The sequence below is a fragment of the Mauremys reevesii genome, linkage group 8, assembly GCF_016161935.1.
Source record: "Mauremys reevesii isolate NIE-2019 linkage group 8, ASM1616193v1, whole genome shotgun sequence".
Classification (NCBI taxonomy): domain Eukaryota; kingdom Metazoa; phylum Chordata; order Testudines; family Geoemydidae; genus Mauremys; species Mauremys reevesii.
In genome coordinates this window covers 31,577,342-31,604,134 of record NC_052630.1, presented here as the reverse complement: position 1 = coordinate 31,604,134, position 26,793 = coordinate 31,577,342, and the positions used below count along the sequence as shown (strand labels likewise).

At 38.7% G+C, this 26,793-nt stretch overlaps 1 protein-coding gene across 4 annotated transcripts in view; it reads right to left on the bottom strand.

Moving 5' to 3' along the window:
* RANBP17 (RAN binding protein 17) overlaps nt 1–26,793 on the bottom strand; it is a 265,755-nt gene that overhangs the window by 180,553 nt on the left and 58,409 nt on the right. For all 4 annotated transcript variants that reach the window (XM_039484081.1, XM_039484083.1, XM_039484082.1 and 1 more), the window contains exon 14: nt 26,149–26,284. In XM_039484081.1, the coding sequence (XP_039340015.1) occupies nt 26,149–26,284 (136 nt within the window). The remainder of the gene's footprint in view (nt 1–26,148; nt 26,285–26,793) is intronic.

Sequence of the window (26,793 nt, the reverse complement as noted above, 5' to 3'; positions counted from 1 at the left end):
TGTATACCCTCTAATGGGAGTGTGAGAGGCCATCAAGGGTACAGATGCAGCCACAACTGACACTAATGACCAAAAGAATTCAATCTTATGTGTGTAGAGCACATATGCACTAGAAGTGGAATCCATATGGACAATCACTCAAACAATCATTATTATTTTCTATTTTTCCAAAGTGCCATCAGGCAAAATTCAATGAAGCAAGCAAGCAAGCCACAACTCCCATTAACCCATTAGGGTTGAATTTAGTTCACTGTGTTTTATACGTCAGTTTCCTGAGATTAATACAAATCATGTAAATTGACAAGTAACTGGACATGCAACTTCACTTTTTTTTTTGTGATTATCTCCATCAGTTATATTACAGTTTTTTTCACTGCAACTATAATCTATGATAAAAGCTCCTCCTCTTTTGATTTTATAAGTACTTATCCTCCTATCTAGTGAATATGTTCATTTTCTCATTTCAATTTCATTACCAGCTCCTAGTTGTAGTGCCTACAGCAATTATGGACTCTATCCGTGTATCTATTGTCTTTTACTCTTTGTAGTGGGGAATCAAACAATCATCGAAATGTGAGGCTGGAAGGGACCTCAGGAAGTCATCAAGTCCATGCTAAGGCAGGATCAAGTAAACCTAGACCACCCCAACAGGTGTTTATTCAATCTGTTCTTAAAAACCTCCAGTGATGGGGATTCCACAACCTCGGAAGAACTTAACCACCCTTATAGATCGAAACTTTTCCTAATAGCTAACCTAACCTTAATCTCCCTTGCTGCATATTAAGCCCATTACTTCTTATTCTATCTTCACAGTCCTCTTTATAACAGCCCTTAACATATTTGAAGACTTACCAGTCTTTTCCAAAGACTAACATGCTCACTTTTTTCAACCTTTCCTCACAGGTCAGGTTTTCTAAACTTTTTTTTCATTTTTGTTGCCCTCTTCTGAACTCTCTCCAATTTGGCCACGTTTCTGAACTGCAGTGCCCAGAATTGGACAGTACTCCAGCTGAGGCCTTACCAGTGTCAGGTAGAGCAGTGCTTCTCAAAGTCGGGCCGCTGCTTGTTCAGGGAAAGCCTCTGGTGGTCCGGGCCGGTTTGTTTACCTGCCGCATCCACAGGTTCGGCCAATCGTGGCTCCCACTAGCCATGGTTCGCCGCTCCAGGCCAATGGGGGCTGCGGGAAGCGGCGCGGGCCGAGGAATGTGCTGGCCGCCCTTCCTGCAGCCCACATTGGCCTGGAGCAGTGAACCACAGCCAGTGGGAGCCGCGATCGGCCGAACCTGCGGATGTGTCAGGTAAACAATCCTGAAGCACTGAGGTAGAGCAAACAATTACCTCACATATTTTACGTATGACAGATTCCCACTTGCTGGAAAACTCTTTTGCTGTGACATGGGTCAAACAGTTCCCATTGTGTAGTGCTATCTCTGAGAGGTTTCTATTATACGCAGTTCCTGGGTGTATTGTGTGCTTGTGTGCATTTCCTCAATAAGCCATTAACATTTTTTGGCCTTTTTACTGTTGTACCTGAAAGGCTGTTTGTGGGTGTTTTCAACCTCACAACATCTTCCAGTAACACATACATAGCTTAAATTCATAACTTCACATACAATGATAGCACATAAAATCCAAAGAGATACTAATGTCTAGCAGATCAAGACTTTTAGAATGATACCTTTCAAGACATACTTTGTACAAAACATATTCCAATTACACGACAGTGATGAATATTGGGGAGTCAGGGTGTAACAATACCCTCCAAATCTGACAGCAAACCATTGATAACTACTCTTTGAGTATGGTCTTTCAAGCAGTTTTGCACCCACCTTATAGTAATTTCACCTAGACCACATTTCACAGTTTGCTTTTGAATTTCATTGTGGGATTGTGTCAAAAGCCTTACTAAAATCAAGATATATCATGTCTACTGCTTTTCCCCGTCCACTACAACAGTAGCCCTATCAAAGAGAAAAATTAGATTGGTTTGGCATGATTTGTTCTTGACAAATCCATGATGGCTATTTTTTATAACCCTATTATCCTCTAGATGCTTATAAATTGATTCTTTAATAATTTGTTCCAGTATCTTTCAAGGTATCAGAGTTAGGCTGACCAGCCTATAATTCCAGGGTCCTCTTTGTTCCCCTTTTTAAAGATATGTTTGCCCTTCTCCAGTGCTCTGGGACCTCACCCATCCTCAATGTGTTTTTAAATGTAATCACTAACTGCTCTGAGATTGCTTCAGCTAGTTCCTTAAGTGCCTGTCAAGTGACTGGGAGGTAGGAGGTCATGCCTACTGGCTGGAGCAGGAGTGAAGCCTAATGATGAGAGCAGGAGTTGGTAGCCAGGAATTGGAGCTTGGGTTCAGAACCAGAGTCAGTGGCCTAATGACAGAGCCAAGGACAGAGCTGAAGTTTGAGGTCAGGAATTGGAGCCGAGGGCCAGAACCAGGTTACCTGTAGTGAGGCAAGGCATGACCAATGCTGGGACCAAGGCTGGAGCAGGGCTAGATATAAGCACACGCAGCTGTCTGTGAATGCTCCGAGCAGTTAGAGCCTACTGCTGTTGCTGGTCTTAAGAGCAGGTCTGTTGATTCCCTCAGCCCATCGGGCAGTTTGGCCACCCAGGCGGCTCAGCTGAGGCCCAGCTGCGCCCATTATACTGCCTGGATGTTAAACTAGCAGGGAAGCAGAGTATCTGTGGGTCCATAACCCTGAAAGTACCCTTGGATGAATTTCATCAGGCCCTGCCACCTTGAACATATTTAACTTGTATACATATTTTTAAACCTGTTCTTTCCTTATTTTGGCTTGCGTTCCTTCCCCCTTGTTCTTACAACCAGATACTCAACACAATTAATATTTTAGTAGACTGTAGCAAAACAGGCATTAAATACTTCAGCCCGCTTGATGTCATCAGTTACCCTTGCCCACTAAGTAAAGGACTGACACTTTCCTTTGTCTTTCTCTTACTCCTAGTGTATTTAAAGAACCTCTTTTTATAATCTTTTATGTCCCATGATAGATATAACTAATTTTGTGCCTTAGCCTTTCCGATTTTGTCCCTAAATGCTTGTGCTGTTCTTTTGTTCTCCTCCTTAGCAATTCATCCATGTTTCCACTTATTGGAGGATTCCTTTTTGATTTTCAGGTCATTAAAGAGTTCCTGATGAAACCATATTGACTTCTTATTAGTCTTCCTACACTCTTCCTCGCCAGAATGATGCTTCCTAGCTCATTTTCTCTGGACAAGAATACATGCAGATATTTACAGTTATGTGGTATGTACCTGCACATGTGTATTTTTTAATGCTTAAGAATATGTAGCATCATGGCTCAGAAGTATTGGCTTTTGATTACATCATAGTTATAAAACACGTCTGTGTTATCTGGCAGTGTAATCTGTATTATCTGTTATATTACTGATAGACAAAATAAACTCATGAGGAAGGTCCAGCAATACTCTAATGGGGTAGCCGCCCTTCCCCCCCCCCCCTTTTTTTTTCCCTAATAGTAAAAGAAGGTTCAACTTAAAATATCACTTTGGAGATTCCCCAGTTCTAATTTTTATTGTAATCGAGTTGGCCAGAAGTTATGACAAATTCAGTATCTGCTTTTAACTTTTACTTGAGTTAGACAGCTTAATTACATGCCCTTGGAATTTAACATAAGTGGGAAATTACATTACATGTGCCCATATGAACTGGATGCTCACGAAAGTTGTGGATTGACAGCAATGAAAGCAGAAGGCCTATTTAGCCACAGAAAAGGCATCTGAGAACTGTGACTGTGTAAGATTCTTCTAAGCAAGGAGGCAAAAAGTTTGGCCCTGGCAAAATATACTTAATGAATGTCCCTTTGCCTGTCTGGTAACGTTAATTATAGGAGACTCAGGTTAGCCTAAATCTCCAAATAAAAATATCAAATGAATCTTAAAATGATCTAACTTGTGTTTCTCCTATATTTACTGTGTTTTTAATCAGAAAGATAACCATATGAAAAATCAAACATGTAGGAAGATTCTGATATAGTTTATCATTATAAAAATCTGTTTCTTGGTCAAAAGTTGGAGTATCCTTCAAATATATAAACACAACCCACGAAAATTAAATAAGATTACACACACAGAGAAACACTGTATATTTATGATATCCTAGCTAACCAGACTGTATTTTAAAAAGAAATAAAGTGTGCCTAATCTATGTACTATCTATCTTCTAACTTGATCAGTTCCACATTCCCCTGGGAAAGAAGATGACCTAGTGTATGAGAAAAGCCAGCAGTAATACTGGCCAGTGAAGTAAGATTTACTTCTATATTTGAGAGGAGTCCCCCAAAGAGATGCTCTGAGAGATCTATTTGTTCTTAGGACAGTTGCTATATAGTCAACACACTTAGTCTGGTCTTGTTACTTTGAATTGTCCTTTAAGAATAGGAACAGCATAACAGAGCCACAACTAATTCTTCAAAATCCCAGCTGAGCTTACAACTTATTCCCTGATTTAGCAATCACCAGCCTCCACACTGGTCTGTAACACAATATCCCCTTATATAAACAGACATATATGAACATTTGTGATTTCAAGTCTGTTGTACAGTGGATTCCACTTAATAGCAACCCAGATATTAACAACTTCTGGTTAATAGCAACATTTTGCCGGTAACAAATCCCACCCCTTGACTTTAATGTTAATGGCATTCACATATTGGCAATGGCATGCATCTTATTGTAACATTTTTTGGAAGAAAGGCTCCACCTGCAGGCAGGTTTGCAGGGCTGCAGACAGGAAAGGAAGCGCTGGCATCTTCCTTACCTGGCTGCAGCCCAGCAAACCTGCCTGCGTCTGGTGCTCAGTCTATCCCAGTGAAGTCTTTTAGGGCTGCAGTCTGGCAAACCTGCCTGCGCACAGGATGTACACAGGAGGTAAGGGGCTGCAGGCTGGGAGGGGAGGCTGTGGGCAGAACAGTAGTGGGGGTGGACCGTCAGCCTGGATGCCGGAGCTGCATGGTACTCCCCACCCCCATGCTCTCTGGGCTGAGTCTGGCTGGGGGACTGCACATATAGGGAAGGAAATCCTGGGATGTGCTGAGCCCTGACCCCTGGAGAGAACAGGGAGAAGTTTCATGCAGCTCCATGGGCCCCCCAGCACTCCTGCTCCCCATGGAAATCTCTGGCATCCTGGCTGCAGCCCTCCTCCTTGCTTCTGCCCTGCCCATAGGCAGGATTGCAGGACTACATACCAGTGCCTCCTTCCCTGGCTGCTGCCTCACAAACTTGCCTTCTGCTTATTAGCAACTACTAGACAAGAACAACTTTTTGCTGGCAACCAAAAGGTTGCTAATAAGTGGAATCTACTTTACCCTCTGTCTCTCATCATATATATAGATTGTAAACTCTTTAGAGGAAGGATCACATTTTTGTTATGGCCCTGATTGAGGAAAACAACCCTCTTCAGAAAAAGCACTTAAGCACATGTTTAACTTTAAGCACATGCTTAAGTACTTTCCTGAATAGTGTCTCATATATGTGGACAGTTACTAGCAACATGAAGCCCCAATCCTAACCTGGGCCTCTAGGCACTACTGATTCATAATCATAATTGATAATCATCGTAATAAGCTGGAACCATTTCAGAAGCCCTGAATATTTCCATTACCTCTCAGCCAAATAATGCCTACTTAGCCTAGTCAAAGTTAATCCAGTTATGTCCTATCTCAAAATCTGCACACTAAAAACCATAATGTTATTTTAAATGATTCTGCTCAGACATTGGAGAAGTCCCAACTTTCCTTAAAGAGCTGCAACACAAAAGGAACACTTACATTACAAGGAGAGAGCTGCAAGGTAGGAAGTTCACTATGTATAGGTAAGTGGATAGTGCCTCTGTCTTCAGGACTGCATACAATTCTTGACTCTGTTTGCTAGCATGTTAAAGAGAACTTAACATTCTCACCCTAGTCCCCCGTTTGCCAATATCCCAGTTCCGCCAAACACTTCAGCACAGATGGCAGTCTCTGCTCAAGACAGACAGAACTGGAATGGGAGGGAGAGTTACAATGTCAGGATTAGAACTATGGGTTAAGCACTTCCTTCTTACTTTTCACGAACAGTCAATTCACTGACAAAAATTAAAAAGGCTTGATTTTCTTTTCCCAGGGGAACTAACATCTAGACCGCACTTTTTAAATCCCACTCCTCCTTTGCATTCATGACCTTTAATCCCCTCAAAGACAGCTGATTTAGTTCCCACCAAGATCCCAATACAATCTGTTTATCCATCTGTTAGCACCAAAATAAAATATTTCAATACAACACCTCAAATTGTTGCTGCTGATGCTGCCTCTGTCTGCTTGGAAAACTACTGCATCACTTGTTACCTCAATTGCATTGGCTGATTTAGCCTCTTTTTCCTTAACTTCCCCCTTGCCCATAGAATGGAATACAGTTGCCATTACAGTTTCAGTAACTCTAGTATTTAGTACACTCCACCACCACAACCACAATGAAGATGAACATCCTGATTCTCTGTGAGTTGTCAATCAATTTCTGAAGTTGAATGTTACAGCGTACAGTCTATAGGCTTTAAAGCTTGCAATTAAAAATAAATAAGGGCTATTCGAAATATGCAGAGTATGATTCATGAAATAAGCAAACAATAACCTGATCATAACAAATATATTTGACCTTTCAAATAAATGTAAGATGACTCAGGTTCGCTATTGCTGCCAAGTTTATTTTCCTCATAAGTTTTGCCACATTATGCTACAATAATCCTTCATTATTTCCAGCATAATAATGCAAAGTCTATGGTTCACCTATAGTTGTCTGGTGTCTACTTAGTTTATGGCAAGCAAACAATTTGAGAATATGGTAATAAAGCCTCAATCATAGTAATGATGTATGATGGGCTGTAATTTCTCTGTCCTAATGGGTTACAAACAGTAGTACAATGATGACAGGAATCTCAGTGATTCATTATATGATTGCAATAATATCCTAATATCTTAATATAGATCATTATTAACTCATGTACGCACTAACAGCCTCTATATATTTCTATATACATATACAGATATAAAATTAATATGTCTTTCTACATAAAAGTTCACACAGCACAAAACATTTTGTGTTGAGTTCCCTAAATCAATGTTTAAAGTTGGAATTACTGCATTGAACTGGTTCTTTGAAAAGAAAGCCATTGATTTTAATCTGCTTGAAGCAATCAATTACTCCCTGTCCTCTTTATTCCAAACTGTAATGAAAACTAAACTGCGTTGTCTTGAAAACTAAATGTGAAGATGATCATAAACAGAATTTAAACTCCATGGATTATTCATATCTACCCATTTAGATTTGCCATTTCCATTATGAGTACATTTGCCATGAGCATTTAATGGACATCTAAAAGGGAATTCATTAAAGCAGGAGCTGTTGGCAGCACTTATGGGCTTCAGACTGCTTTATGTTTGCCTTTAATAGCTTACTATTATAAAAGTGATATATTGTGTTCATCCCATTAGTAGTTTGCAGAAAGGTCTGTAAGACATAACAAATCCTTTTGAGTATTGTCAGAATCAAAACTAAATCACAGGGTATTTTTTTTCCCAGCAGCATATTACCATTCTACCAATGTACCATTTTAGGTCATCTGCATTTTGATGATGTGAGCCAAATAAAAATTTAGTTACCAGATACGTATGTTGTTTTTATTAAACATGCAAATAATTATAGTTTTGTACCTGAAACCCTCTTTTAAAATATGCCATGGTTCTTAAGAGGTAAACATGCTTAAAAATGAAATATGTTTTCCATGAGCTCTGCACTCATTTTGGGCCAAACAGTGGGCTGATTTGTAAGGAAGCTTAATGGACCCCCCTTGTCTCCAGATTGTGGGTACCCTTGTGGGGAAGAGAGCAGCCTTCACAAGGCTGCCACATTTCCCCTACCTCACAAGTGAGTGAAATATAGACCTGGTGCAGGTACTTCCTCCTGGGAGGAAGGGAGAACTCAGAAGGCACAGTTTACCTTCCACTCTGCTCCAAGGGCAATGCAACTATGCCCTGTTCCTTATCCAGGGCTCATGAAAGAACCACGATTGAGTCCTTTGGTTGAAATGAAACTTCCTTAGATACTGGAGCTCATTTCTAATTGAAAGCTGCATAGTTCTTTAAAATAGCTTTATAGTTTTAAAATTAATAGAGTTCAAGAGTAAACATTTGCTGAAGATATCTGCAACAAAAGGGTCACTGTCAAGAACTTTTCTAATGGAACATGAAAATTAACGTGGTATTACTTATTCATTTTGTCACAAAAAACCATCAATGACACTAGCCTATCTCAAGGAAGAGGGTTTAGTTCATTAACTTGCACTCTTTCTACTGCCTCTCCAGAACTTTGGCACACAGTGTCTGTAGGTCCTATCAAACAACGGATATTTTAAAAAAAAATCTGCCAACAAAAATGAGATTTTAAAAACTATACAGTGGAACATTCTTAGTTTTAAGAGAGTTTGTGCTGTAACTCAGATAAAAAAAATTCACCATAAATGAAGTTTTGCTATTATTGTTGAGGGTCTGCTTGGCAAAAGAGTGGCTCCTTCTCACTTCGGGAGTTTTGGCATAGCAACTCTTCTCCTCACGTAGTTGCAAAGAGCACTGCCTGCTTGAAGGGGTGGCCCTGACTCTATACTGACTTAAATTAAATTGACATAAGGCACTCAAATTGAAAGCATGTCCACAAAAGGAGGGGCGTACCAATTTAACTAAAACAGTTTCTAAAGCAATGTAGTTAGATCAGAACAATTTTCTCATGCAGATGAGGCCTATATCTGTACTTCCAATGGGGAACAACCAGAAACTAGGCAACTTCTCTTCTAAGCAGTAGAGGATGTGGAGGCAATAATCCCCTTGGAACACAGCATTTATCACTTATCTGGCTGATATGAAATGCTTCATTCCAAATGGATTAGCACCTTGGATCTTGCATATAATGGACTGAAGGTGCATTCTTAGCAGAGTGATGTATCACTATGAAGGGAGTCAAAATCCACAGAAGCAATTAGACTTTCGCTGCCTGTTAGTAAAATATATGGATTTTCAATTATAATTGTTGACTGTAATTTTAAGGATAAAACAAAGTATTCCTCTAAAACAAATAAAATAAATATTTTATATAAAAAATGTACTTATATATGCATACACATACATATGGACATGCACATAAATTTAAGATCAATTTGACAAGGCTTTTGGAAATATGAGCATTTAAAAATTAGGTAATCTAACAGTAAACCTTTTTCTAAATTGTTTTGGTTCCTCATAACTTGATCTGGAAAGAGCACTAGTTCTCCTAATTGCTCAAAAGCAACCGAGTGGGCTGAAAATGCAAAAGGAAGAGATTGGATATTTGGTGCAAGGTGAAACAATCAGAACTCTCACCTGTCCATCCTCACACACCCCTGCCAAAATACTGCTTTAGTACCAACTAGCTCTAAAAATCTCATGCACATTTGACTTAACCACCTTGGACTTTTCACAAGTCTGTAAGGTATGGCTATTTCTGCTGGTCTCTTTCATTCCGATTTAGCAGAGGTATATAATGCACACCTAACAAAATCTCCAAACTAAGAAGTCCAAGGTAGTACCATAGAGTACTGTTTAGAGAAGATGACTTCCTTTTTAAGTCTCCGAATGTGAGGAAACGTTTTCAAATGGAGAAGATGGCTTTGAGTACTCAACTGAAGTTCCTTCAAAAGATCACACTAGAGTTCCATATTAATAAATTAATCAGTTCACAAATATTTTATTTCTATCTTCTACCCAACCTATTGAAGTTTTGCTTTGTAATATTAAACTAAAAATATGGCTCAATGTCTTCAAGTGTTTCTATTTTTCTCATGGCAGAGCTCCTCAAAATGCCTAACCGACTTTTGGGGAACCATTGTGGTGTGGGATGCTAGTAAATAACTCCAGTCATACAGCAGCAAGAATTCACATAGGGGATCAAAAATCTTGGTAGTTTGACTATTCGATTAAAAATTGTATGTCTGCTGAAATAATTTAAACACAAGTATTTCCACACCAATCTTTGGTGTTCCTTCATCCACCATTTCAGCAATAACTTTAAATGATATCAGGAGTAAGAGCTGCTTACTCAGGTTCTGAATTCAATAGGACCACTGTACAGACAACAGAGTTTTAACTGGTAGCCACTGAATGCTGATCTCTGGTTCAATAAGGCCATTGGGCCGAACAGAAACATTCAACTAGTACTCTGAAGGAAGTTGCTTAGTCAAAGTTTGAATAGACTTGGTGAGCTCGGGGGTGCTCATTACTTCTTAATGCTCTCAAATTGATGGTGTGCTCTACCTGTGCAATAATAAGCCAATGCAATAACTGCAGTAGTTTGGAAACCATCTAACAAGTTTACTGACAAGATGATGTTTGTGGCATTCTAGTGCCCACTCTGATAGTCTTGGAGCTCATCCTGGCATAGATGGGTCGCTGTCTCCATCATATACTGGTCAAAACACAAGAGACTATAGAATAAAAAGAAGAATTTTCTGTAGTGAAGAAAGAAGTCTGCATGCACTTTTTATCATATTTGGTGATCGCAAGGAGAGTTGAACCTTTCTGATGCATGGGCTACACAATAGTTACAGAATAACACTGAGCTGCAGCTATCCAAGGGCACCGCCTCTCGTTAAGTGACATACTGAGCTGCATCAGGCTACTCGTGGTTTACCAAACTGTGTCATTTCTCATCGCTCAGTCCTCTGGGGAATCAAATATTCCATTATTTTTTCAGTGTCCTTAAATCATTTTTATTAACTTGTGACAAAAACAGGAATTATTGGAGGCAGAAGGCTGTCTGCCTACCTTCTGGCTGCTAAAGCATCATATATGAAAAGTTTCAGTGTCTTGGGATTTAGCTGAAGAACTAAAGGACAGCATGTGATTCTATAGTAAGTGTCCAGTATAATGGGTGGAGTACTAAAAATTCCCCTAGATTAATCAAGAGCATTACTGATCTTATTATGGTCATTTAAAAGTGATGCTTCATGAAAGCATTTGGAAACAGAGATGGAAAGGTCTTCCACCACAGTTTACCACAGTTAAAAGTAAACGGAAAAGATCTCTTAATGCAATGGATTGTCACATAGGACATTGAGCCTGGGTGGACAATAAGTGTTGCAAAGAATCCTGAACTGCCTACCTTTAAATGGGCTGAATGACAGATTAAAAAAATAACTAAGGGAGACCAAGAGAGTCCTTAAATTAAAGTCTTCTTGAAAACAAATTATGGGTTTAGGTCACTATTGTCAGATCGAGCTTTGGACATGTCCCACTCAATCTTCTTCATCCAACTAGAGAAACTATAATTTGTTGACGGCCTAGAGGGAAGGTAGCAAGTGAATTGCTGAAATGCTTGGCTGAGCCACGTATTAACAAGTGAACTGATAGAGTTCTGTGTGCTAGATTACTTTTTCTTTTAGTTAGCGAGCTGGAGTCTTTATGTATAGTTGTTTACACAAGTAACATCTGTCAAAAATGTCTTGATTAAGCGGAAAAAGAGAAGGGCGGGAGATGACATTTCACTCTCCTCAGAGGAGGAAAGGTACTGAACCTTAACAACGTCCTCCTCTAATTACACTAGGAAACTCATTCCTACTGTCCCAGTCTTTCCCCGGCATAACCAATCTTTGAGAGTAGGCCACACCATTTAATATTTTGGCAATGTCATGCAAATTTGAGCGCAGACCAAGGCAAAGGCCCAGTTCACATTTATGACAATTTCATTACGTTTCCAAAGCAAGGGCACAGGAACACTGAAGTAGTAGATCAAACTTAATTTATATCTCAAACCATAAGTGATCCTCATACTATATCATTAATTTGGCTCTTGTTGCTTTGCAGGAAACAGTTCTTAGCAACTTGACTCTATGTCTTCATATCCATTAGAGTGAATATGATTTATTGCTTGTTAGATTGGATGGGGAAGTGACAGTATCTTGATGACTAGAATCAGGTTCCCTAAACATGCCTTCTTTATGTTACTTGTCTTTCCTTATATCTTCTAAAGGATGCAGATTGTGATTGTTTTTCAACACAAATGCTTGGAAATAAGTCTTGAATTGCAAATTAAAACTAGGAACAAATATGAACAGCATAAATGCAGGTAAAGCGAACACATTTTACAACAATAACTAAGGTGTGATGATATGTGACTGGAGGTGATGGGGGGGGGGGAAAGAGAGAGAAACGGCATACCAAGGAAATTATGAATCTTATTGGAACTTGTGCCTAACTGACAAAAGAGATGGAAAATACTCCTAGAGACTGGACTGGCAAAGATTACGTTTAAGAATGATAGGTCAAGTGTGATATTTAATACAGACCTAATAGCCATAAAGTTTTAACATTTTCACTATCCTGGCTAACCATCCGCCCGTGGCTATATGTCTCAGAGGTGTCTGTCCATACGTAATTTTACCTTCAAAGAATGTTACTTAGGGAAAATTATTTCCTAACAAAAATAAAATCTTTAAAATTAAGTTAATTTAGTGCTCATGAAGTAAAGCTCATTTGCTTATCCAAAGTACAGGTAAAAAATGAGCAGCAGCTGTCCATCCTTCCCCACACTGCCTCAGAGAGGTCCCTGAACCACCTCAACCTGGAGAGTCCATCTCCAAAGGGGTGGTCATGCTCCATGCCCATTCAATCCTTTGGCTCTCTGTTGACAATGCCAATAAGGGAGGTAAGTTATTGCCAGCTGTAATACTTTTTCTCACAAGGATATCTGTCCACTGACAACTAGAATAAGTCCACAAACTGATTTCGCTAAAAAGCTATTTGATTTAAATGCTTTCTGTCATTATTGACCAGCACAGGATTTGCACACACAACCTAAAAGTGTAAGGGGTATAAATCCACCACTTCTCCCAGGAGCCATCTAGGGGTTTTTTGGACAGATGTACTGGTGATATGTTATTTTGTGTTTTTTACCTCTTTTTCTGAATAACACAGGTAGACGACATGCTTTTTCTTCATGCCAAACAGGGATAAATCACCAAAACCACAACATTTTTTAGAGGAAGGGATTTCAAGAAGAATTCCATTTCAGGAAAACCCAAAACAGTATATTTCTCCTTCCCCACTGCCCACCTGGACGACTTTTGTCAATTTCACTTAGGCAGAAAGTGAAACTGACAACAGCCTTCCAGCCTCTCTGGCAGCCACGCAAGAGGCAATCTCTCCACCTCCATCCCAGACAAAAAGGCAGACAGCCCAGCTACTCAGCCTCCCATCTCCCCACCAGCTCTTGAAGCCCAAATGGCAGAGAACCCAGACACACAGCCTCCCCCCAAGCTTCAAGGACAGAGAGGAAAAGAGTCAGAATGTTCAGCCTCTCCTGCCTTAGAGCTTGGGGGGTGGGGGGTAAAGAGGCTTAGTGCCTGGGGTCTTTGCATTGCTGGCCCTAGCATGTGGAGTGGGTGGGGAAGGGAAAGGGGAGAAACACACAGTCTGTGCAGCCTGGCTTTCTGCCTCTCCATGTAACAGAACTGCGGCGGAGGGGGTGGTTGAGCACCAGAGTCAGCACTCCTGGAAAGCTCTTATCAGCTGTGCTTTAAGAGCGTTGGGGGGGCGGGAATTCCAATGGAAAAATCGAAATTTTTTGGCAAAGCTGAAATCTTCCCATAGAACATTTTGGTTTTGCAAAAAGAGCATTTTTTCACCAGAAAATCATTTAGATAAAAAATTTCCAACCAGCTCTATTGAAGATGCTTTGTTTTAAAAATCCAAAAGGCATATAGAATATCTTTGATCTAAGGCCAATATAGAGTGCCAACAAACAAATATATTACAGTAAGGCAAATATAAAAGTCCAAAATGAATAAGCTTTAAATAGTTAATAAGTTAGGGAAGGGAAGACTGTTTGGCTATTAGGAGGATTTAGTAAGGAAGCTGCCCCTGGTTACTAGAAGTGTTTCCAGTACACCTGTATTCAAAATACAACAAAGAGCATAGCAAGATGAAGCCATGTGCAACATGTAGCCCCTAACAGATGCTTTGCCTGACATTTTCAATTCCTGAGATGAGTTGATGAATTAATGAATGATATTCACTTGTTGTTGAAACAGAAAATATTAATTCATGAAATTTGTTTAATTCTCAAGTTCTTAAAGTTAACTTGAATCTCTGACATCCTGTTGCAATGCATTCAGGAGTTAAAGACTGCCCTAGATGTGTATTTTGTTTAAAAAGAACCCCACAAAACACACAAGAAGCAGAGCAGAAGAGCACATTTTTCACTTTGTGGGTCCATCTGACACCATATATTCTACACTACTCATTACCCATTTGACCTAGTTTAGAAGTTGTAATATCTGGATTTATGTAAGATGAGAGCAGGAAGAGAACCCTAAAATATGAGAATCTCCCTTTGATTATAGCAGGAGCAGAATATGTCCCAAGACAGTGACATGGTAACTCCCACTCCAACCACACACTTGGAATATGATTTGGGGAGACTCCTTTTTTTTAAAAAAAAAATTCCTTTCTGAATCTCTGTACTAAATGCCCTGCAATACAACCCTCATTATAACAAAGCATACTCATAGCTCTTTCTGACATACTGTGCCACTGATTTACCAGCACTTGGCTTTATATACAACACCACCTCCCCCTCACCCCACAAGATTAATTTGTTCTGGGCAATTGCTATTAAAAAATACTAATCTCTCTCAAATCACAAATTATAATCATATCCAAATAACCCGATAATATATTTGCCAAGCACTTAAGAAGTCAATCATTTGAATGGACGCAGTATTACTTTTAAGGTCTGCAAGTGATGGTATCAATTCTGAATCGTTTAAATATTAGTTTACAAAATATTGCTTATAGCTTAATAGCATCATAGATGTAGCTTCACAAAGATATTGGCTCTAGACAGTAATTATATCCTCAGCCTAATGTTCTGGTTAATGGACATACACATTTCAATGATAATTGCAATGCCTGAACATGATAATGTGCCTTTATTAGCAGCTACAAAATAAAGCTGAGTTAGAGCCAGTTGCAGAACTGAACTATGATCATTATTTATTTTGAAGATTGTTTGATTTTTATTAGAAAAGTATTCTCTCTAATAGCACAGAACTTTATAGAAACCAATGTTTTGATTATAAATATAGGATTAAATACTTATTATATAAATGTTCATATAGGTAGTGGCTGGTGTGAATAAATGGACTAAATGTTCACTTAAACATTATAAAGTAGAGATAAATGAATGTCTAAGATATACAAAAAATAATATCTTAATATTGCAATGTCCAATATTCAAAAGTTAGGAAATACCAGAATTAAGGTTGCCCATTCAACCTTAATTTGACCTACCTGTATTCATACATTTTGGTGTAGTCTTTAATTACATAATGTCATGTTACTTTCCCCTCCCCGCCCCCAGAAGACCCCTGCCATCACAGTACACAGACTGGATCGTGCTGAGGGAATGAATCTTGTTTGTGTAGTGAATAAGGCTGTTTGTCTTAAGAGCCTTGCCTCATTTGCAGCAGAAGTTGGAAGATGTGTAGTAATGAGACAGGAAACTGCAGGAAGAAAAAGAATGCTCTTGTAGTTAAGGAAGCTGAATGCCATGCTGGAGAAGTGGATTTTATTCCTGCATCTGCCACCACAAACTTCCTATGTCCAATGACATAGAATTACTAATCCAATATTTGGTTAAAATCTGCATGGGAGTCACAGAGCGCGTACTGGGAGACCTTATCATAGGATGTCATGAAAAATATAACATTTTGCACAAAAGGTTCAATAACATTAAAATGATAAAAAATAGATACCCCTGCTATTGTTTCAGTGAAGAGTGCAGGATCCAACTGTAAGTAGCAGGCTGCTAACTCTTCTGCTAAACGAGTACTAGCCCCCTTACAAAATATTATTTAAAACAAAGTGGAGACCATGACAAAACATGTCATGAAGTTTCATATGTTGCATAAGGTGTTTAGTTCACAGCTTTGATGCAGCTCAAAGAGGAAAGCAATTCAAGTGTGTATTTAGGTTTCCAAGTGGGCTTGTAAAACCCACCGCACTGTGTCTTCACTGCTATTTTTAGCCAGCCTATCTAGATTTAAGCTAGCATGAGTATTCCTACTTGAGTTGTAATCACACCTCTAATTGCAATGTAGACATACCCTTTGATCTCAGGTCTCACTAAAGGGTGATTTAGAAAAATAGATCATTTACTAAAAAGGACAATAGCATGTTGTGCCATGTCAGCTTAGAAAGAAAGAATAGGACAAATATGAGACACAATTTTACATCCACTGATTTGAAACCACAGTGTGCAGTGTATTCTGGCTGCCTAGAGTATGAAAGTGTGGAGAATGTGAGAATTTTTTTTTTTACAAAAAAGTGTGACTCAGTTTACCCACTGACATATTGCTACCCACTTGGTGTGACAAAGTTAATTCCTTCCTGGAGAAGGGAAGTAAGACAAGACTCTCAGAGATCATGTCAACACTACAGCACTGACAGGGAGCTAGTGGAACTACGGAGGCACAACTATAGCAATGTGGTACTATAGTGTAAAAGAGACTTTTCTTTCAGTGTAGGCAGTGGTTCTCAACCAGTGGTATGTGTACTCCTGGGGGTGCTCAGAGGTCTTCCAGGGGGAACTCAACTCATCTAGATCAGTGTTTCTCAACCTGGGAGTTGCAGCTCTCAGAGGGGTCGCAAGTGCATGGCTGGCATTAGGGGGTGTCAAGCAGGGCAACTGACCAGGATTCATGCCACAGGACCCTGTGAAGCTAAGTTATCTGTTTCAGCCTCACCACTTGGGGCCTGGGCTTCAGACAAGGCTCACAAGTGAAAAACAGATTCAAGTATCACATTGAAATGTAAGTACAATATTTATATTTCAGTCGATTTATTTGATAATTATATGGTAAAAATGAGAAAGTAAGCAATTTTTCAGTAATAGCATGCTGTGAAAATTTTGGATATTTAGGTCTCATTTTGTAAGCACAGTTTTTAAAATGAGGTGAAACTTGGGGGTACCCAAGACAAACCAGATTCCTGAAAGGGGGTACAGTAGTGTGGAAAGGTTGAGAACCACTGATGTAGGTAATCCACCTCTCCAACACCAGGGTTAGATCAGCATAGCTCTGGTGCTCATGGGTGTTAATTTTTCACAATCCCAAGCACTGTAGCCTTGTTGACCTAACTTTTAAGTGTAGGCCAGGCCAGAGTCATATAGGCCTGTCTGAGCTGGTATCAAATGCACTATCAAGAACTGAATGGAGTCAACACATCGGTGTGCCCTGGAGAGACAATGTAAAATCCAATGACCAGACATTAACTTTTAATAAATAGGAAACAGGATCTCTCTGCAGGAGAAAGATTCAGGTTTTGTTGTAGAAGCCTTGAAATTTCTCATCCCACTTTGGTCCTTATATTTTTGCAAGTAAGATTTCCCATCTAAGTCAGTGATAAATTAACAGATTTCAATTGCCCATCAATCAAAAATAACTTAAGACTGCAGGTTTCTCAAGTCAAACTTATTTATAACATCTTTCACCAGGAAGAAAGGCATATCAATCACATTAAACAGAGAGTGTACTTAAAATTGTGCCATATTTAAAATTTGTATTTTGAAACCTCAAAACCAGTTACTTCTTGAGGGGTTATATTTACAGTATTTTGCTCATGTTTAGGGCTAAGGGTCTTGGAGAAAAGGGTAGCAAAACAACTGCATGGCTCACAGCTTTGGCATTTATTCAGTCTTTTCTACCTGTCAACACAACAGGTAGGTTCTTCCTAGCTGATTCTGATGTTAAGAAAACACAGTTACTTCTGACATTACCCACCTACACACAACTCACATATATGTTCAGTGGGGTAGCAGAGACCCGGGCTCTGCCTATAAAGAGTAATAGGCTTGGGGGCGGCCGCTCCTGAAGTCACCTCTCTCTCTCTCTCTCTCTCAGTATTAGGTGGAAGACTCTCCATTGACTTCATGAGCTTTGAAGCAAGTAGACTAAGAAAAGCATTCTGTTGCTGTGGAGTACAGTCTTGTTGCCATGCTGTGGAAAATACTGAAGCCAAGATCTGTCCTTATGACATAAATGATTACTGTATTCAATATACCTTCTTCCACATATTACTGAACATCACTCCAAATTAGAAATATTTAATCAGAATGCTTCTACTTTATCCATAATTTCAATCCCCATGATCATTAACTAACAATATGTGCATGGCAACATCCTATTCTCTGATACAAGTTTTTTAATAACCAGAGTACACCTCTACCCTGATATAACACTGTCCTCGGGAGCCAAATATCGTGTTATATCAGGTCACGTTGTATCGGTATAGAGGCGTATATGTAAACTATAGCGTATTTTTGATAAGGAAGTCATGGCTTATCTCAGTTTTATCGACATCAAAATAAATTGTTGCCTCCTCTTTCCATCTTTTGAAACTTTAATCATTCTATACCCCTACTCGAATGTATTACGGAGGTAAGTTGCACCCAGTTCTCATTATGATGCTTCCTTAACAAACTCTACATGTTAAACTCAAGTAAGAGGCATTTCATGCAATCTGAAAAATATTCAGTTCAATTAAAAATAATTGATGCATGGTGAAATAATTCTTCCCAAAGCTGCTGTAAAATCTTCAAAAAATAAAGCTACTTAATAATTTTCATCTCCTACAGGCTACAGAGAAGCATTATTGCATATTAAAAATTGGAGTGCTGTTTTCCCAGAGGTAAAAGAAAGTTATTAAAACAACCTATTTATTGTTGTTATAACTATCCATTTGTGCTACACAAAAAGTAACAATTTCAGTACATTAAAAGAAAAGCTAATTAAGGTATAATTAGTATTTTCTGTATTTTGATAATTAGGGGTTAGTTGGCTATTCCTTTTCAAATTTCTATTTGATGCACCCCGACAATATCTTTAATGAGCAACTAACACTATTGAATCCCTGATGGCTGAGGAGTTTAGTGACCACTACTACATTACTTCCATTTATCACTGCCTCTTTACCTATAAATTAAACTAGCCCTGTAGCTATGTTGATCTACTTTATATCAATTTCTTCATCCATATCAGCTGAATATGTATGGCATTAACCTCATTTACTAGTTGGGAAAAGCTGAATTAAAATGAGATCTAATTTCTAGTGCACAGCACAATTTCAAAACTGCCTGCTAATTTCCACCACCTGTCAGCACAGCAATCCTTTACTTTCTTGTAATGAAATAAAACAGTGTATATATTTTACAGCTCAGAAAAAGGGTCATCACTTAAAAGTGTTAAGATATCATTAATCACGAAGACATTAAGGTCCCGATCCTGTTATGTAGCACAGGCCAATGGCTGCACCCACACAGAGCCCCAGTGAAGTCAATGGGGCTCCACACAGGCACAAGGATCCTACCATGTGTAATGCTGTACAGGATCAGAGCCAACAGTAGCCAAATTCTGTACATGTATTTATTGTTCCTGCCAGCTCTAATGTTATCATGCCTGCAGAGAAGACAATCAAATAAATAATGAATGTAGAAAAAGGATATCAATGTAAGTCAATGTAACAGACGTTCTGCATTAGAAAACGAACCTGGCCCTAAATTCAAAAAGTGCCTAAATAATGTCAGAATACCCTTGGATTGTGCTTTTAGCAATTGCAAATTACATTTACCAAGGCTGAAAATTATCCTAAAATCAACATATTTTGTTCCTTTCTTCCCCTACAATATACTGTTGTCTAATTCTTACTCTCCTAATTTTTGTTTATTATGATGCAGCTCTATTTCTCAAAAGCTCATATTTTACATTTACAAGCTAAAAGATTGGAAATATATCTTAATGTGAATGTAGTCCCAAATATTATTTAATAGCTTGACATTCTTTATATTGATTAGACAGACAAATAGATGGAATGTGACGGTATTATACATAATATACAGCAAAAGATCTCTCTCCCACCAAAAGCAATAATTAGTTAACCCACTTCACAATCATGCCCCAATCTAGGAATAACTTTTACTGTGAATAACTAAAATACAATAATCTCTGCCATTTACCCTTCTCCACAGCTTCTATGCCCAAATGAGAATACTGGGCCAGATTCCCTGGACTGCTCAGCTGGCACAAATGGAGTAAAACTGTCCATATCTCCTCAGCTAGGCATGGGAGCTTGCTCTTACTCTAGAATCTCTACCATTGCACCCCTTCATCGTAATGCACGGGACATGAGGAAGCGAGGCAGGTCAGAACACACTATACCCCAGTATTCCTGAACTGGAATGGTTTCCCAAGAGCGGTCCCTTGGGAACCATTGCCATTTAGTGTAGATTAGAACAGCCCTCAGACTGCTCTAACCTACACTGGGTTTAGGACAGAGCCAGGGAAAGACAATCAGCCTCCGTTACAGTCTCAGACTAAACCATGAATCTGGCCTGTTGGATTTCAAATTTGAAACTTTTATTTTAAAATGGTTCGTACTGGAATGTGGAACTGAAAATGTTTTGTGTTACAGATACTTTTGAAGCTGTCAGATATATACTTGCTAAACCTGATCATTTGAATTAGGAGCTAAAACTCACCCTCCTCAAGTATATGCACAAATAGGTAAAAAGGTAGACAAGCTCATTGGAGCTACTGGATCCAGTTCTGGTCTCCTCCCAAAATTTGTGGAGTTCATACCCTGCAGGTCACCTGCAACCGGATTAATGGAACAGGTTTCTGGGCCAGAATGTGGGAGTTGTCTGTACATTTTAACCAGGGTACTCCCCTGCCTAACCCCACAAGTCCTCAGGAAGACCACTCCTGATCCTAATAGGACTAATCTGTGATGAAGATCTGTTAAGAGCCATAGCCAAATCAAAACACTTGCTCTTACTAATTCTGCTTCTACAAGGCTGCCCTCACCCAAAGGTGTAATAGGACCCAATTCTGGCCCGAAGTGTTTTGGAAATTGCTGTAGAATGACCCAATCCTAAAAATATAACCCAAGGTTAAATGCTGTTAAATAGCATCACATGCTGTACAAAGTAAAGATGACAAGTGCTTAATTAAGGTAGACATAATCCTTAATCCATGGTGATGGGGGGGGAAGGGAAATGGGGAGCGGGGAGAAGACTAAAGATAGAGGCCCACAAAACGACACAAATGATGGACAGTATTAGAGCCCTGATTCTGAATTCATTCAGCACCTTAACATTTTGAATTTAATTTCTTTTTAAAAAAATATTATCAGGTTATAAAATATGTAAAACCACTAGAACAGTCTAGTGAGTAAATCCCATCTCCACCTTCAAATCTAGTACATACTTATTCCCATACTCAAAAAACAAAACCACAGAAGTTACAAAAGAGCTGGCAGTTAAAAGGAGTCTTTTGTTTTTAAAAATACAGTTTGCTCAAGAGTGTTGTGAGGCATCTGAGTATGTATGTACATATGTATGTTTTTAACTTTGTATACTAGAAACATAGCAACTCAGTCTATAAAAGGAAAAGGAAATGTAAGACAAGAGTAACTTTTTATAGCTTTACTATAAACTTTAAATGTTTGAGAAACTTAACAGCACATTGTTAGTAGTAATGATAGTTGCTATTACTGTGAGGTCAGGATATGCAAACACCACCAAGTTGACTTGGTTTAAGTGACCGCCATAACTTTTATCAAACCTATTAAGCGTATACATTTTATCAACTGAGTTGTACTCCCATTATCTATTACCCAGAAAAAAAACCTCTCCAATGTGCTATATTCAGATTTACCCAGAGTAATATTAAGCCACAAACTGATGAGAACCAAAGAGCCCAGATCCAGTGAGAGGTGTCTCCCCAAGCCATAATCGTCCAAACCAGCCCTCTTCCTATGACTAAATTAAACATTCATTGCAGCTCTAGCACTAGCAGCACTTCCCCAGGGCAGAAGTTCTTAAGCTGTGGTCCATGGACCATTGTCGATATACTGAGCACTTGCTGGTGGCCTATGTGGCACTTACAGATTATCTTGTGCTGACCTGTTTCCTGCTACTAAACACTATAAAAAGACAGCTGAAAATACACTCCTTACTTTCCTAATATTACTCTTCCATTTAAGCATTTTTTGTACTTGCTATGGGAAAGTAATATGAATACTGATGACAGGAGAGATCACCTGATAATCTCTCTATTAAATTGCAGTAAACATAATTAAAGAGTTTGAGAATGCCTGCTGTACAGTAAGTTTAAATTCCCTCTCAACCTACACATGTGCACGCGCGCGCGCACACACACACACGCCCACCTATCCAACCCAAAACCAGTCTGTGGAGAGGTAAAACTTCTTTCTAAACACAATACAGTGATGGTTTCCTGTAGACCTAAACCATCTACTGCTGGCTCTCAATACTTGTGACTGAATATCAACAATGCCTCTACAAAAGTAAATTTCAAAGGCGAAGTTTGCCAACCACTGACAACGGACCAGGAAAGCACTCCTGCCCATTACTCCTTCCCCCCAAAGACCTGGTCATTTATCCCAAGCCCAAAAGGGATATCAAGTGACTGAGGAAGTTTCAACTCTGCCAGTCAGGAGGAAGGAAACACCCCACTATCTCACTAAGAAATCAATCCTCACCCCTCACATATACCAGAGTGCTACTTGGGGCATGTATCTGGCTAAAATGTATCCTCTTAAATATCCTCAAAAAACGCACTTTAGCAATACAACACATAATGCATGTAAGAGAAAGGGTAATTTCCCTCTTGAGCATGTATGTTATTTCCCTCAAATATTCATGATGTTTCCCCTACCACTTACATTTTCTGAACAGGAAGAAATAATCACCTTAAATAATAACACCACAAAAATAAATGTACATATTGGTCACAAGTTAAGAATATTGACATAAAACCCATTTAATAAATGAGTCAAATAATGAAACACAAAGTATTCTGTAATAAATAAGACTTTGGCTGCTGAAATAATGGGCCAGATCCTCGTGTGAGGCTGATCTGCTAACAGATGGTTGGTGGCACAAACCTGGTTTAAAAAGTTCATCTCTGCACTGCTTTGATCCAAATCCTATTCTGTTCAGGGGCAGACCCCAAGCACCATGTTAGAACAGCTATTGGTTGTCCAGAGAGTTGAAAACACATCCCAAGATCAGCACAGCCCAGGGCAGTTCCAGACACATCTCTTTCCTGCTATAGTAATGGCACCTATGTCAGCAATATGCCACCACAGGATTAGCCTTACAGTGGGGTTAGTCTGGTTGGGCCAGCTACATCAGCTTTAGTTAAAAAATACACCAGTAGCGCTGCACTATACCGTTCCAGAGAATATGACCCAATAGCACTTAGAAACATATTACACATGTTAATGTGTACAACTCAGAAAGACTATGTCCTAGTACATTACTCTTACATTGACAATATAGTAGCACCCGCTCAGTGGCACCGCAAATATGTAGTGGCGCCATGGGAGCAGCCTTCGAGGCTTTTTCAGTATACTTAGGAAGAAAACTCTCAAGGACCATTTAATGAACAATAGACCATAGGCAATGAATTGGCAGAATTATTTTCATTGTCTTTCCTACAATCTCTGTATTTGATGTTATTCTTAATTGCCATAGGAGGTTTTGGATAAAATATTTTTTTAAATGTAGCTCCAAATTTACACCAACAAGCCAAAAGAAACTTTGCTGCATTACACTAACTGTAGAACAAGTCTTGTAATTAAGTTAGATTACTCAATTTTCTCTAATCACTGCTTGTTTCTAAATATATGAACATAAGATCAAATTTAACAATGTTCATATAAAACTACACCTCTACCTCGATATAACACTGTCCTCAGGAGCCAAAAAATCTTACTGCATTATAGGTGAAACCGCATTATATCAAACTTGCTTTGATATGCCGGAGCGCGCAGCCCCACCACTCCCAGAGCGCTGCTTTACCGCGTTATATCCAAATTCATGTTATATCGGGTGGCATTATAATGGGGTAGAGGTGTATTTCAAACTCTCTCAATATGGCTGAAAAATGCAGAATATCCATTATCTGTTCTGTAAATACAACAATCTGAACCATTGTGAATATTTCTATAAATGGATATTAACTTAGCCAATTGATATATATCTGTTTTTCTGCTTCCAAGTGTGAATCTTTTTATTGCATATTTGTAGCTACCTGCCAGCAATATGCAGTACCAGAGGATTTACAACTGCGAGGAAAGAATGCCATCTGCTGCTACAAATGCCGCTAGAGCAAGAAAAAACAATAAAAAGATAGCACAAGTTCTGCTTTCTGTTTTTCTCATACATGTAAAATATCAAATAAATATACTTTGGGATCAGTTTTTAAAAATACATCAACTTCAATAGGGCTCTACACACAGGATTCCACATGTATGGAGCTAATTGCAAGAACAGGCATGCAACTTCTGTTGATAGAAAAACCAGGGGTCAGACCCACAAACAGAGAGAATCCAACATGCACAAGTCTCCTCTGACTTTGTGTACTTGGGTACAGTCCTCATAATGGAAAATTCTGGGTCAAACCTCTTCCTTTATCAGGTTTTAGTACAGGAAGGGAGTAATAGGCCTCAAGACATTAAGTGGTGAGGCCAATAAGACTCCATTCATGCAAGGAGTCAAATTTAAAACATTTTTGCTATTTAGTAACATTTTAATCAATAGTTAACTATTTAAACTTTCATATGAATGGCAGTTGTGACAGCAATCTTAAGATTTCTCAGCCAGTAAAATACATGGATTACCATAATAAATTTCATGTGCATAATGTTATGGTTTAGTGTGCAAGAACTCAAGCTTTACATCCTTCTTTTGACAGGGAAGCTCCAGGCATTTGAGTGTTAATACTTCATTTTTAAGACATCATTTCACCCAGACCCAAATTCTTCCCCTCCAAGTTGTACATCAGCACTATCCTTATACCAGAATGATAATGGAAGGCACAGCTTCTGCTGGATTGGCTGGGAGAGGGTGCTAAAAAATCCCCATGACAGTCTGGTAATGCATGATGGAGTATAGTATGCTGTAACAGGACATTTCCACCCAGCACCAGCCCAGACAGCAAAAGCCCACACACAATAGGGAGAATTAGGACAATCAGATATTATTGATCAGAATGATTATGACACAATCTTGCTTCCACTGAATTTCAGTCAATGGGAATTTTGTCAGATTTGAGCAGGAGCAGAAACTGTTATTGTAATATTATAAAACAATGTGTCATATTTGAAAAACACAAATGAGCTTTGGCAATTGATGCAACACTTACGTTTCCGTGAAAAAGTAATTCCGCAAATTATAAAACTTTATTTTTAATATCAAAGTAAGGAGCCATTTAATAACACTAAAGTATGATTCAAACCAAAGGGGATAAAATAATTCTTTGGTTTGGGACTGTTCACCAGAAAGCATGGGTACAATAAGTTTAAAAAAAAAAAATCTTAGTCACTGTCAAAAGTCTTGCTAAAGATTTGCTTGGGGCTCAAACAAAATTCCTTCAATCTTTCTCAAGATCAACTGATCCCGTCTTACTGATGCTCTCTTTATAACATCTATATTATGACTGTCCCCTACAGTTAAGGTGAATTAACTGCTGCTTCTTCCAAGAATGCATCTTACTCTTCCCTCTTCCTTCCCTATTTAAAATGCAGAAAAGCCAAGTAATGTGAGAAACACAGTGGAAGCTGCATAAATGAGTTACTGTCAAAAGAAAAGAACTATTAAAAGAATAAATCTTGTATACCCAGATGTGAAATATAACACAATATAGCAGAACCCAGTTAAATGTTTGAAATAAAAAACTGAAATGCAAAGTAACCTAAAACTGTTAAATGAATACAACTGTTAAAAAATATTAACTCTCTGCATGCCAAACCTTGAAATATACAAGGTGGTAAATCCTCTCAAACTATATAAAATTAATAAATGAAGTATTAGCTTAATATCCATCAGATAATGTCTTCAGTTTTCACTCCTGCACATCTTTTTACACATACACTTAAGACATATTAGTAACCCATTTCCTACACAGATTTCTTCATTTTAATTACACAAATCTTGTTTGCTGCAAAGACTTACCTTTGAGGTGCGCTGAAGCTGATCCCCCACATATGTTTTACGGAATTGATCCAAAAACCAGAGAATCGCAAGTTCTACTTTTTCATTACTAGACCGTGGTAACTGGGCATCCATCAAGGATATCAGCTGAAAAACTCTTAATGCCAAGGGAAAACATTCTCAGGAGGAATTTTCAAAGACAAACAATATTCTGACAGCTAATTTCTCATGGGTCCATCAGCCATTATTTATTTGCCTAAGCTAGTGTTTGCTACTTTTCTTCCTTGCATTTCCTTCTTTTATAAACTACTAAAATGACCACCACTCACAGCTGCACATCAACACCAAGCTTCTTGCTAAACTATGCTCTGTCACTTGAAATACATTTTTATACTTCTGTCAACTTGCAAAATACTCTTTTTCTTAGTACAGCATTTATATAATGAAAGCATTAGCTACTACAGCTAAGGAGCATCAGAACTCAAAATGCAAATGCAAAGTAAATTACTTTAAATGCAAACAGTTCTTTACCCTTAATGGAAAATGATGAAAAACGTTCTATGAAGAAAACAATCTTGTTTATGCAGTATGTGATAGATTATCTGTCTCACTCTTACCCCATTCTTTACTACTTAAGTTTGCATGAAAATTGTGTTTTTGGGCCAG